Genomic DNA, 13,474 nt, shown 5'->3' on the forward strand with positions numbered 1-13,474 from the left:
GGTCTGAATTCTCCAATTAAAAGACATAGACTAGCTGATTGAATTAAAAAACAAGGCTCAATTTTTTTTGCGATCTGTAAGAAATGCCTCACCAGAAGAGACATACATAGACTGAAAGTAAAATGAATAATGATATTCTAATCAAATGGAACCTGAAAGCAACAAACAAATAAGAACAATTCATTAAGAAGAAGTAGCTATTGTAAATATATATGCACTGAACATCAGAACTCTCAGTTTTACAAAACTATAGCCATAGAGTCAGGCTCTAGTACACTAATGGGTAATAAGTGGGTAACTTAAATACCCTACTTTTACCAATAGATAGATCTTCCAGATCCCCCACCCCAAAAAAAGAAGCATCAGAATTAATTTACATTATTGATCAAATGAACTTGACAGCCACAAAATAATTCATTCAATAGCTGCAGAATGTGCATTATTTTCATCAGCACATGAAACTTTCTTCAAAAAGAGATATTTTAGGCCATACAGCAAATCTTAACAAATATGAAAACGATTCAAATAATTTCTTGCATCTTACCAGACTATAATATTGAAACTAGAAATCAATAGCAAAAGGAACTGCAGAAAATGTACAGAGAGATTGAACAATATACTTTTGAGCAGTGGGTTATTAAAGAAATTGGGAATGGGTTTTTAGAAATTCCTAAATCAAATGAAAACACTACCAGAACCTACAGGACACAGCAACAGAAGTTTTATGGGGGAAGTTCATAGCCATAAATGCCTGCATTAGAAAAACAATCTCAAATAACCTAATGCTGCAACTCAAGGCCTTAGAAAAAATAAGTGAGGCCTGGTGGTGCACACCTGTAATCCCAGTGGCTCAGGAGGTTGAAGCAGAGGATTGAAAGTTCAAGGCCGGCCTCAGCAATTTAGTGAGGCTCTAAGAAACTTTGTGAGACCCTTTCTTAAAATAAAAGAACTAGGAATATAGCTTATTAGTTAAGTGCCTCTGGGTTCAATCCCCAGTAGGCTCCCCCCTCAAAAAAAAAAGAAAAGAAAAACAAGAACAAATTAAACCCCAAAATTAGTAGAAGAAAAGAAATAATACATGTCAGACAGAAAGAAATGAAATAGAGACAAAAAATACAATAAAATACAATGAAACAAAGAGTTGGTTCTTTGAAAACATAAAATTGACTAATCCTTAACCAAAATAACCAACAGAGAATATCCAAATAAATAAAACTAGAGATGAAAAGGGGGACCTTACAGTAGATACCAGTGAAATCTAGAGGATTATTAGGAAAGATTTTAAAATACTACATGCCAATAAATTTTTGGACATATAGGACCTGCCAAAATTGAACAAGATGATATATAAAAATGTAAATAGATCAATAACAAGCATTCAGACTAAAGCAGTAATAAAGTCTTCCAGCAAAGTAACGCCCAGGACCAGGTAGATTCACTGCTGAATTGTACCAGACTTTTGAAGAACTAATACCAATGTTTCTCAAATTACTCCATAAACAGACAAAAAGCATACACAGGTACTCTCCCAAACTCTTTTTTACAAAGCCTGAATGATAGTAGGGCTTTTGGTAGGGCTACTACCAAAGCCTGATAAAGACATATCAAAAAAGGAAAACTATAGACCAATATTCTTGGTGAACATAGATACAGAATACTCAATAAAATATTTGCAAATTGAATTCAATGTCACATTAAAAATATACACTGAGATCAAGTTGGTCTTATTCCAGGATGCAAGACTGGTTCAACATTTGCAAATTAACAAATGTAATTCACTACATAAACAGAATCAAAGATAAAAATTACATGATCACCTCAATAGATGTAAAAAAAAACCCTTTGATTAAATTCAAAATTTGATTAAATTTTATCCCTTAGGATAAAAACTTTTAATGAATTAGATATACAAGGATCATGTCTCAGCAAAATAGAGGCTATCTATGACAAATCCACAGCCAACATCATACTGAATGGGGAAAAACAATTTTCTTTAAAATCAAAAATGAGACAAGGATGTACACCCTTAACACTCTTATTCAATTTAGCACTGGAAACTTTAGCAGAATAATCAGGCAAGAGAAAGAAATTAAAAGGATTTAAATGGAAAAGGTGAAAGTCAAATTAACTGTAGATGATATGATTCTACACCTAGAAAATCCTGGAGAGAGTATCATAAGTCTCTTAGGACTGATAAATTGAGCAAAGTAGCAGGATACAAAATCACCATACAAGAATTGGTAACTTTCCTGTAAACCAATAATGAAATCAGGAAAACAGTCCCATTCACAATAACCTCAAAAAAAAAAAAAAAAAAAAAAGGGAATAAACCTATCTGAGGAGTTGAAAGACCTCTATAATGAAAATTATAAAACAAAGAAAAAAATTGAAGGAAATATTAGAAGATGGAAAGATGCCCCGTGTTCATGGGTTGGGAGAATTAATATTGTTCAAATGACCATACTACTGAAAGCTATCTACAGTTTCAGTGCATTCCCCATCAAAATACCAATGGCATTATTCACAGACTAGAAAAAATAATCTTCCAGTTCATATGGAAGCACAAAACACCTGAATAATCAAAGCAATCCCACGTTAAAAGAACAAAGTTGGAGGAATCACAATACCTGATTTCAAAATATGCCTTAGAGCCATTGAAATAAAAACAGTATGGTATTGGCATAAAAATAGGTACATAGAATCATGGAAGAGAATAGAGGATCCAAGAATAAACCAACATATCTATAGTCATCTGACTATTGACAGAGGAGTCAAAAACATATGCTGGAGAAAAGAGAGTCTCTTCAATAAATGGGAAAACTTGGTATTTGCACGTAGAAGATTGACACTAGATCCCTCTCACAAAACTCAACTCAAAATGAATCAAAGGCCTTAATGTAAGACCTGAAAATTTGAAATTATTAGAGGAAAACAGGGGAAACACTTCAAGATATTGGTATGAGGCTGGGGATAGCTCAGTTGGTTGAGTGCTTGCCTTGCAAGCACAAGGCCCTGGGTTCAAATCCTCAGTACCGCAAAAAAAAAAAAAAAAAAGATATTGGTATGGACAACAGTGTCCTGAACAAGACTCCAGTAGCTCAGGAAGTAATAGCAAGAATGGACAAATGGGACTGTATCAAATTTAAAAGCTTCTACACAGCAAAGGAAATGGTCAATAGAGCAAAGAGGCTACAGAATGAAAGAAAACTTTGTCAGCTCTTCATCTGACAAAGAATTAATATCCAGAATATCAAAAGGACTCAAAAATTAACCCAAAAAGAACAAGAAATCCAATTAATAAATAGGCAATGAGCTAAACAGACATTTCTCAAAAGAAGTACAATTGACCGATAATTATATGAAGAAATGCTCAACATCTTTAGCTATCAGGGAAATGCACATCAAAACTGCATTGAAATTCCATCTTGTTCTAGTCAGATGCTCTCAAGGCTGCAGGGGGAAAGGAATACACTGTTGGTTAAACTGTAAACTAATATAGCCATTTTGGAAATCAGAATATTCTCAAAAACACACAAATGTAACTACCTATACAATAGAGATACCTGCATGTGCATGTTTATTGCAGCACTATGTACAATAAGCAAGTTGTGGAATCAATCTAGATGCCCATAAACAAGTGCCCATAAACATATATATATGTGTGTGTGTGTGTGTGTGTGTGTGTATATAAATATATATACACACATATATTCTCTATATAAATATGTGTGTGCATCTATATATCACATTTTTATCAGTTTATACATACACATACACCCATACACACAGTGGAGTATTATTCGGCCCTGAAGAAGAACAAAATCTTTTCATTTGCAGAAAAGTGGATAGAACTGGATCTCATTGTGTTAAGTGAAATAAACCAGACCCAGAAAGACAAGTATCACATGTTTCTCTTGTGTGGAATCTGGAGTAGGTGAGGGAGGCAGCATGAAAGTAGAAAGGGTACTATTAGGGAAGGGGAGAGGGACCAGGGGCAGGGAGTAAGTGGTAAGAGAGGGTAACAGGATGAATTTGATCAAAATATATGCATGTATGAAAATGCCACAAAGAAACCCATCATTTTGTGCAATTAATACACATTTTTTAAAGATTCTAATTTGTTATTCTCATTATTTTCAAAGTTAGGGTATATATTCTAGCTAAATATGTAGTTCTGAATATCTAGTTTTGTATTTGTTTCATTTAGTCATAGAGCAATATAGTTTACATGAGGAATTTTATCCTCAATGTATTCGTAACTACATCTTTTGTTTTCTCTATTCAAAACAGTTTTTCTTTGGTCACAGCATTAATGATTTGCACCATTAATGTGAGACTCCTGTGACTTGAAATAAAATAAATTTTATAAATTTATTTTCTCACAGTTCTGGAGGCCAGAATCTGAAATCAGGGTGTCAGCAGGGTTGGTTTCTTCTGGAGATTCTAAGGGGGATCGCCTACCTTCTAGTCAGTGTTAGCAATTTTTCTGCATATCTTGGCTTGTAGATGGATCACTAATCTCTGCCTCATCTTCACGTGGTATAAAAAATGATATTTAGTCTTTATCCAAAATATAAAGTTTAATCTATTTGTATTACTAAGCTTTTAGAAAATAGAGAGATGGAAATAGTAATATGACATAAGAATAAGCAAACTATTTCTGAAAACATTTGACTCAAAAATTTTTTATTTTTGTAGCTGTTGGAAAAATTAGAGGAAAAACTCTTCCATTACTCTTATTTTTTGAGGCTATATTTAGCACAAGCCATGCCTTTAAACATCCTGTTGATGCAGATCTAACCCTAGAAGGAATCAAATGTGGATTATCTGAAAAACGGTTGGATTTAGTTATCAACTGGGTCACCCAGGAAAAGTAAGCAAAATTTAACTTCTTTTAATTGTGACATTTTGTTAACAATGTTGTTTGGTCTAAAAATTATAATAGTTTTCTTATCAATACATTATCTGAGCATTTACATCAAGTCCCTGTTGCAGTTAATCAGAAAGTATTCACTAAGCATTTATAGAGTAATGAGGTCTAGTCACAATAAGCCTAAATAAAGAATTGATTCATGGCACTTCATGAGATGATTTATGAGAACCTAATAGTAATGGAAGTTGAGCAGTACAGATAGAGAAGGATTGGTCGGTATCACACTGATATCTGGTTCTGGATAGGCTGTGGGAACTTGTAAAGAATAAAAACCAGGAGACAATGTACAAGGAACAATGTATAATGTTCAAGAACAAGGACCAAGGTAGTATAAGAACACATAAACCAGGCAAGGTTGACAGGCAAGAGGTGACTTCTTGAAACTGAATCTTAGCACAGATTAGCAGGTTAGGTTCCCTGGAACCAAAGCCTGGAGACAAGAATTTGGGAGCACATGATTAATAGAGGGAGGGCTTCTCAGGAAATGTACTAGGGAATGAGTGAAATAGAACAGGGAAGGGGAAAGAGTCAAGCAAGGATATGACCTCAGGCAAAGTCTGCTTGGCCTAATTTGTTGCTCAGGAGCATAAACCACACTATAGAGCTGTTGTTCTATATTTCTCTATCAGTCAAGAACTGTGGGCTACCTGGAGGCGAGGGAGCACATATATTCCCAGGAGGCAGAGAGGTACCTGTGAAGGACTGGCAGCCAACAAGCAGAGCAGTGAGGGAAGAATATCCTGGCTTGAAGGGAAAATTTGGGTGAGATATTCAAGTGGCATCTGTCCCTGTCAATCATTTGCACAGAGTAGTTCTATTTGCTTCTTACATTAAAGTATACTTTATTCAGGCACAACTTATGCAGGATTTTGTGGTCATAATTCTTAGGGAAACTCATAAGAGGAGAGTTAGTGGAACATATTGCAGCTCCTGTTACTATGTAGGGTATTAGGTCTCTAATTTGTTTTTTATAACTTTATTGAGGTAAAATTTACTGGTACACATATTAAGAGGATATAATTTAATGAGTTTTTATAAAAAAAATAGCTTTAATGGGATATAACTGACAAAAAACTCATTTAAAGTATAGAATTTGACAAATTTTGACATAAGTATATACTCATGAAATCTTCCCCATAATCAAGATAATAAACATATCCCTAATTCCCAATTGGGAATTGCCTCTGTTTTGCTCCTTCCTTCCTTCCATCTCCTTACTCTGCCTCCCTCTCTACCCCCAGGTAACCAGATTGACTTTCTATCACTGTAGATTAGTTTATATTTTCTAGAATTTTATATTAATTGAATTATACATTTATGTATTCTTTTTTCTCCTTGGATTGGCTTCTTCCACTTACAATTATTTTCAGAGTCATCCATACTAATCAGTACTCATTATCGTTCTGTTTTGTCATCTAATTTAAATTTTTCTTATTCTTATACATCTGTTGGTTTTGATGACTTGCCTGGTAGGATGACCTTGGTTGCCAAACCTTTATCAAACAGAAATGAAAAGTGATATCTTTAATTATACCCAAATGTTCTTATTGCTCATGCTGATGATTTCTAGGTAGAGTTTTGTGATAGTACAGATGATTTACTTAAATTGCATGTGAAGATGGCGAATTAAAATATGATGACAACCAAACGTGATGGTGCAGGCTCGTAATCACAGCTGCTCTGGAGGCTGAGGCAGAAGGATTGCAAGCTCAAAGTCAGCCTCAGCAACTTAGCAAGGCCCTAAGTGAGACCAACTTAGTGAGACCCTGTCACAAAATAAAAACTGAAAAGGACTGGAGATGTGGCTCAGTGTTAGGTGCCCCTGGGTTCAATCCCTAGTATAAAAAAAAAAAAAAAAAATCTATTTTATCAAGCTGTCTCAACAGAACTGATTCTTCAGTTTCAGACTCTCCTAATAGGCAGTTATGTTTTTTCTCCCATTGCTTCTTATAAATCTATAACAAATTTTGAAAGTAACAATCCTGCATACTTTCTGTTTTCTTTTTAGTACAGATGCTTGCAAGATCTATTACTAATTTTGAGGTAAAATCTTTATCTTTAGCCAACAATTACTAAGTTATTTTTATTCTATAGAATTTAGAATCTGAACTCTATGTAGCTGTTGAGAATATTGTGACCCCCAATTATAAGAGAATTTTTGTTTACCTTGTAATTTTAAATCCTGTCAGTCTTTTCAGGAGAGTTTTAACCTTGTTTATAGATTTTGTATCTGTCCTTTAAATTTATTTTCCTTTTGAGACAGGGTCTCACTAAGTTGCAGAGGCTGGCATCGAACTTGTGATCCTCTAGTCTCAGACTCCTGAGTCACTGGGGTTTGTAGATGTTTTAAAAATTTGATATCAGTTTTACCAAAATATCTTCCCCCCAAATAATACTTGTTCATTTTGTTGTTGTTGTTAAATCTCAGATATATTTAATTTATTTTACATCAATTGTCTACTGATTTGGAATCATTATAAGGTATAGAGAATCCATTTCTACTATGCTGTTTTCAAGTATTTCAGTCTCAGATACTCATCAAGAATTCTCTAATGTGTGCCTTATTGATCTGCTTGCTCTAGGCTGACATTTTCAGAGAAGGCTGGGGATGTGATTTGTGATTATGGGGAACAAGATACTTTTAACAAGTCTAAGTGCCTGGCTTTAGCTCAGAATATCTACAGTGACTGTGGCCTCCATAAGAAAGCTCTTTTTTGCCTATGTAAACAGGGTCAGATCCATGGGGCTGTGGAATACATACATCAATTCAAGGACTTTACTTCTGGTAAATAAAAGAGCTTATTTGTGTGCATTCAAATTCTAGACTTTAATTGTAAGATCACTGATAATAGCAGGTGATATTTTAAACTTACATTATAAAATCTATTTTATACATACTGATAAGTAGGATATTTCTTTTGTAATTTTTCATGAAAATAGTTAAGATGGAGTTTATTGACTTTCATGGTAGATATTAAAATTCATTATGCTTTTTCTCAAAACTTTTAGTAAATTAGATAATATTGGAAATATGTAGTCTTAAAGATAAATTTAATGGATATGCAACATAAGGGCTTTTTAAAATTACTGAACTTATCTGTCATGTATAATATTCTAAACTATAAGTATTAAAATTGAAAAGATTAAGGAAATAATGTTCATTTCAGAATTTTGAAACACCTAGGTTATATCAGGATGCTGAGATACAGTTTTTCATTTTTACTTTCAGATGACCTGATAAAGCTAATAACATTATGTCCTCAAACTGAACTAATTCAATGTCTCACTGAAGAAAAGAATGGGAAACTACCATTTTTATCTTTTGGACTTGCCATACTTCATCTGTTCTCTGTGAATATGGAAAAAGTTGGCATTAAACTACTTCAGGAAGTAAACAAAGGTGGGAAAGGTAAGTAGAAGAAAATGTTATGAAAGAAATATTAGTGGATTATTCAGGGAAAGGTTCAAGATAATTATGTACAAATTAACTCAGATTTTCCTTAGGGTTCCTTCTTAACTTGAGGCTGGGCACAATGGCACATGCCTCTAATCCCAGCTAGTTGGAAAGTTGAGGCAGGAGAATTTCAAGTTGGAGGCCAGTTTGGGCAATTTAGTAGGACCCTATCTCAAGATACAAAGATAAAAAGGGTTAGGGGTATAACTCAGCAGTAATGTACCCCCGAGTTCAATCCCTAGTATTCCCTGCAAAAAGAGAGTTAACTTTAGGAGTTTATAAATATAAAAATTACCATGTCAATAATAGTCTATTGGCATACTATATATATGTGTGTGTGTGTATATATATATATATATATATATATACATATATATATTAGTTGTAAATGGACACAATACCTTTGCTTTATTTATTTATTTTTTTATGTGGTGCTGAGGATTGAACCCAGTGCCTCACATGTGCTAGGCAAGCAATCTACCACTGAGCCACACCCCAGTCCCAATACTGTATATTTCTTCAGAGAATTAGAATGAAGAGAGAATCTTTTTAAAACCCAAGGGAAATGTACTAACAATTAATTATATAGCTAATACTTTTATAAAAATTTTACATATATTAACATATGTGTACTTTTAGCAATATTTTATGTGTATTTTAAATGTTATTTAGCTATAAACATGAATTTTAATTCCTAAACCAAATGTGTGCATATTTAATATGATAATCATTCTAAACCTAACTGCAATGGGATGGAGAATTTTAAAAATTCATTTTTTTCTCTTTCATTAATTTAACGTAGGAGTTTGAGTAAACAGCTTGATTTTATTTTTTATTTTTATTTTTTGGTACTAGGATAAGTAAAGTACAGAGGTGCTTTACCACTGAGCCACATCCCCAGCCCTTTTTATTTTTTATTTTGATAAGATCTCACTTAGTTGCTCATGGCCTCACTGTGTTGCTGAGGCTGGCCTCAAACTTGCAATCCTCCTGCCTTAGCTTCCCAAATTGCTGGAATTACAGATGTACGCCACTACATGTGTCTGGTGACAATCTGGTTTTAAATTATTGTCTATCATCAAGGAAAGAAATTGCCTGAAAACATATTTGTAAAAATAATTTAATATTTTAAAATTTTCATTACAGATATCATCTAAAATATTTGAGGACTGGAACTGTAGCTCAGTGGCAGAGACTTGCCTAGCATGTGTGAGGCACTGGGTTTGATCCTTAGCACCACATAAAAATAAAGAAATAAAGGGAAGTCATGCTGTCCATCCACAACTACAAAAAAATTGTTTTTAAATAAAATTTAAAATTAAAATATTTGATAGTAAAAAACAATTGTGGTAGAAATAAAATAATAGCAATGAGTATTCCAAAGAGAAATTCTCTTTTATGAAGTATCACTAAGTGATGCGGGTAATTGGTAAGAAATTTGTTTAGTAGAATTCCACTATTATGTATAATTATAATGCACTAATAAAAAACTTAATTACATAAATTGATAGATCACATAGTGAGTCACTGTCATTGACTTTCAAAAGTAAATAATGTCATTAGATTTCTTTTAAAAATAAAATTATTGGTCTGGGGATATAGCTCAGTTGGTACAGTGCTTGCCTCACAAGCATGAGGCCCTGGGTTCAATCCCCAGCACCACACACACACACACACAATAAGTAAATTATTTCATTTCCTTTAGAAAAACATTTGTTATAGAAGTTACATCATTAAGAGGCTTCTGTTTAGGGAAAGGATGGAGGATTTGCTTAAGAGTTTCTGAAACCCTTGGGACAGCACTCCTTAGGCATTTACTGAAGTGCTTGAAGAATCATGAGAACTCAAGCAAATATCCTTAGTTTTTTGACAATTTCTAGTAGTGAATAAGGAAGAGCCAGCACTCTTCACTTTCTGAGCTCCCTGCCTTCCAGCCTTCCGTGTCTGCTACCTTACCAAAAAGAAGATGAGTGGAGTAGTGTGGAATGTGAAAAATGGTAGAGGGTTGAATTGAGATATGAAAGGGTAATGATAAAGGGGGAGAAGGAACTAACAGTTGAAAACTTACCCTGACCTAGTCTAAGCATGCTACATTATATCATTCAACTTAATGGAAATCAGGTAGAGTTCAACAGTAACTGAGTTCAAATTATGTACCTTTTTTTTATTTTTGAAGAATCACTGAGCCCATCATAGTGGCACATGCCTATAATCCCAGTGACTCGGGAGGCTAAGGTAGGAGGATTGTAAGTTTGAGGTCAATGGGAGGCTAAGGTAGGAGGATTGTAAGTTTGAGGTCAATTTGGGCAATTTAGTGAGGTCCTAAGCAGCTTAGTGAGACCCTGTCTCAAAAATAGAAAGGACTGGGATGTGATTCAGTGGTTAAGCACCCCTGGGTTCAATCCCCTGTACTAAAAAAAAAAAAAAAAAAAAAGAAGAAGAAGAAGAAGAATCACTAAGTGTGGATTGCCAAATAATTATCATACTGTAATATTGTATTTTTCTTCTCAGATGCCGTAGAACGTCTTGTGATAAGTGATTCATATTGCTCCATAGAAAATTGGCAAAAATTTGCAAATATATGTTTTCAGAATGGCTTTGACAAATTATCTAATGACATCATGTCTATTCTTCGATCTCAGGCTGGAGTTTCTGAAATTTCTGAAGAAGATGATACAATCAATTTAATGGAACATGTTTTTTGGTAGTTCTGTATTTTAGCCAGTTGAGGGAGCTTGTACAACATTTTGCAGGCAAACTAGTTTTGGCATAACTAACTTACAAATAAATCTAGTGTATGAAGCTCTGGAAGTAAATCACACTTATTTTGTTATGATTTCAAGTTGACTTCTTAAAATCTTAAAATTTAAAATTTTAAAATTTTTGAATTTTTGAATACTTGATATTTTTAGGAAAAAAAGTCTGAGGTCCTTTTTCTGTGCAATGCAAGAAAAAGCAGGATGATATTTCAAGGTTGACTCGTTGACAAAAAGAGTACAATAATTTTGTACTGCTGATTTTAAGATGTGTCCCATGATTTGGCATATATAAATATGGCAAAGGTTAGGCTTCTACTAAAGTTGGGCATCTTGATATGTTTCTTACTTAGAGGGAAGACCAGCCAAGGTTTGCACTTAAGTAGACCTGGGACACCTATAGAAATAGAAAATGTGTCATAAAAAGTGTTATTTTATGACTTTCAAATATGTAAATATTTGAAGTATTTGAGAACTCAAGAGTTCTGTGCCTTGTACAGGTGTGAAAGTCAAAATCGTTAATGATCGGTATGATAGGGGCACCAGTCAAGCAGATCAGACATTCAACTAATCAGAGTAGCTTTCTGTCCTGTCACATCAGAACATAACAGTTGAATGTCAGCCTTGACCACGGGATATGGTAAAAATTAGCTGATATTACATAGAATAAGAACAAAAAATCATAAATTTTTTTCCTCCTAAATTTTTTTATTTCACAATGGAAAGAATGTGAACTTGGAGTCAGTCTTATATTAAAATTCTGAAACTATGTCTTACTCATTTGTAAAATATGCCTGATCTAGGTTTGTTATGAGAATTAGTGATAATTTGTATGTATAGTATAAGTATATAACATAATGGAGAAATTTAGTAGAAGATGGCTATCATTTCTATGTAGTAGGCCCCAGAAGCACATATTTTGTTTAATAAATACTTAATTAATCCCACATTTCTGTCCCTTTGTATGCTGTAATTATAATTCTTTGAAGTAGTTGACATTAGTTTAACTTATTGCCTAAACTCATATTTTGGTTGCCTGGCATATATTATAAATCCAGAAGTGTACTGGCTGAGTTTAATTTTTCCATATATTGCCAAATGTTTATGGATAACTATACTTCCAGTTTTCTAAAATTTAATATTTTTACTAAAGTAGTATGCATAGTTTAAAAACCAATATATTATTAAGATATATTTATAGATTAATATATTTTCATATATTAATATATATTCTTATTCTGGTCTTTCATTAGCTGTAATTTTTTAAAAGAACAAATGAAGGACTGTGACTGTGGCTCAGTGGCAGAGCACTTGCCGAGTACACGTGGGGCACCAGGTTTGATCCTTAGCACATATATAAAAATAAGCAAATAAAATAAAGGCATGCTGTCCATCTACAACTAAAAAAAAAAAAAAAAAAAAAAAAAAAACAGATGAAGGACAGAAAAAAAGGGAAAGTGAGAGAGTGTTTCAGCCACATCAATTCTTTAGGTCTCAATGGTTTAAGACCTTTTTTCCTTTGAGACTTGCACAACTGATAGTAAGTTCCTGTTCGCTGACAGAACTTAGGAACAAAATGTGACCATGAAGTCCAGGGGGATGAAGTAGGCATATAAATCTGGAAAAAGCTTATTAAGTAGCAGCTGTTGTTGTTTTTCTCTTAATTTTACCTTGATTTTGAAATGTTTTTTCCTGTGCTCATTATGATTCCTTCTCAGTTATCATTACCTTTGGCAGCTTTCCTAAGGAAAGTAAAAATTGTCAAGTGAATATAAATTATGCCTGGAGGCATTTTAAAGTCAGGAGGAAGAGTGAGAACACAAATGAAATGGAGAAGGAGAACTAATTGAGTTGTGAGCTATGTAGGGCTTGGAAGCTGTAAGAACCTTCCAGTAATTTATGCTGAAAGAAGTATAACGTGGGCCCACTACAAAACCTGCCTCACAGACTAGCTCTACCCCTACTGAGCTTTGTGTTCTTTTCCTCATGCTTAAGACAAATTTATTTATTTTTAAAATATTTTTAGAGGAGGAAAAATTTATTTAGGGGTTCATGGTTTCAGAGGTCTCAATCCATAGACAGGCTCCATTCCTTGGGGCTCAAGGTAAGGCAGGACATCATGGCGGAAGAGTATGGCAAAGAGGAGCAGTTCACATGGTGATCAGAAAGCAGAGAGAGCAAGATGAATTTATTTTGACTGGATAATTTCTCTTGTCATTCCAAAACTCTAAAATTCAGTAATCTGAGGGCTGAGGATATAGCTCAGTTGGTAGAGTGCTTGCCTTGCAAGCACAAGGCCTGGGTTCGATCCTCAGCACCACAAAAAATTAA

The 13,474-nt window shown here is 33.8% G+C and overlaps 1 protein-coding gene across 6 annotated transcripts in view; it reads left to right on the plus strand.

Moving 5' to 3' along the window:
- The window catches only part of Clhc1 (clathrin heavy chain linker domain containing 1), a 40,449-nt gene extending 28,357 nt beyond the window's left edge, over nt 1-12,092 (plus strand). For 5 of the 6 annotated variants that reach the window (XM_047522512.1, XM_047522516.1, XM_047522514.1 and 2 more), the window contains 4 exons: nt 4,699-4,873; nt 7,516-7,718; nt 8,163-8,342; nt 10,899-12,092. In XM_047522512.1, the coding sequence (XP_047378468.1) occupies nt 4,699-4,873; nt 7,516-7,718; nt 8,163-8,342; nt 10,899-11,095 (755 nt within the window). In that variant the 3' untranslated portion in view covers nt 11,096-12,092. Of the gene's footprint in view, nt 1-4,698; nt 4,874-5,562; nt 5,696-7,515; nt 7,719-8,162; nt 8,343-10,898 lie in introns of all 6 variants that reach the window. The other variant, XM_047522515.1, reaches the window with a different exon arrangement.
- Nucleotides 12,093-13,474: the final 1,382 nt, after the last annotated feature.

This window comes from Sciurus carolinensis, chromosome 13 (genome assembly GCF_902686445.1).
Source record: "Sciurus carolinensis chromosome 13, mSciCar1.2, whole genome shotgun sequence".
Classification (NCBI taxonomy): Eukaryota; Metazoa; Chordata; class Mammalia; order Rodentia; family Sciuridae; genus Sciurus; species Sciurus carolinensis.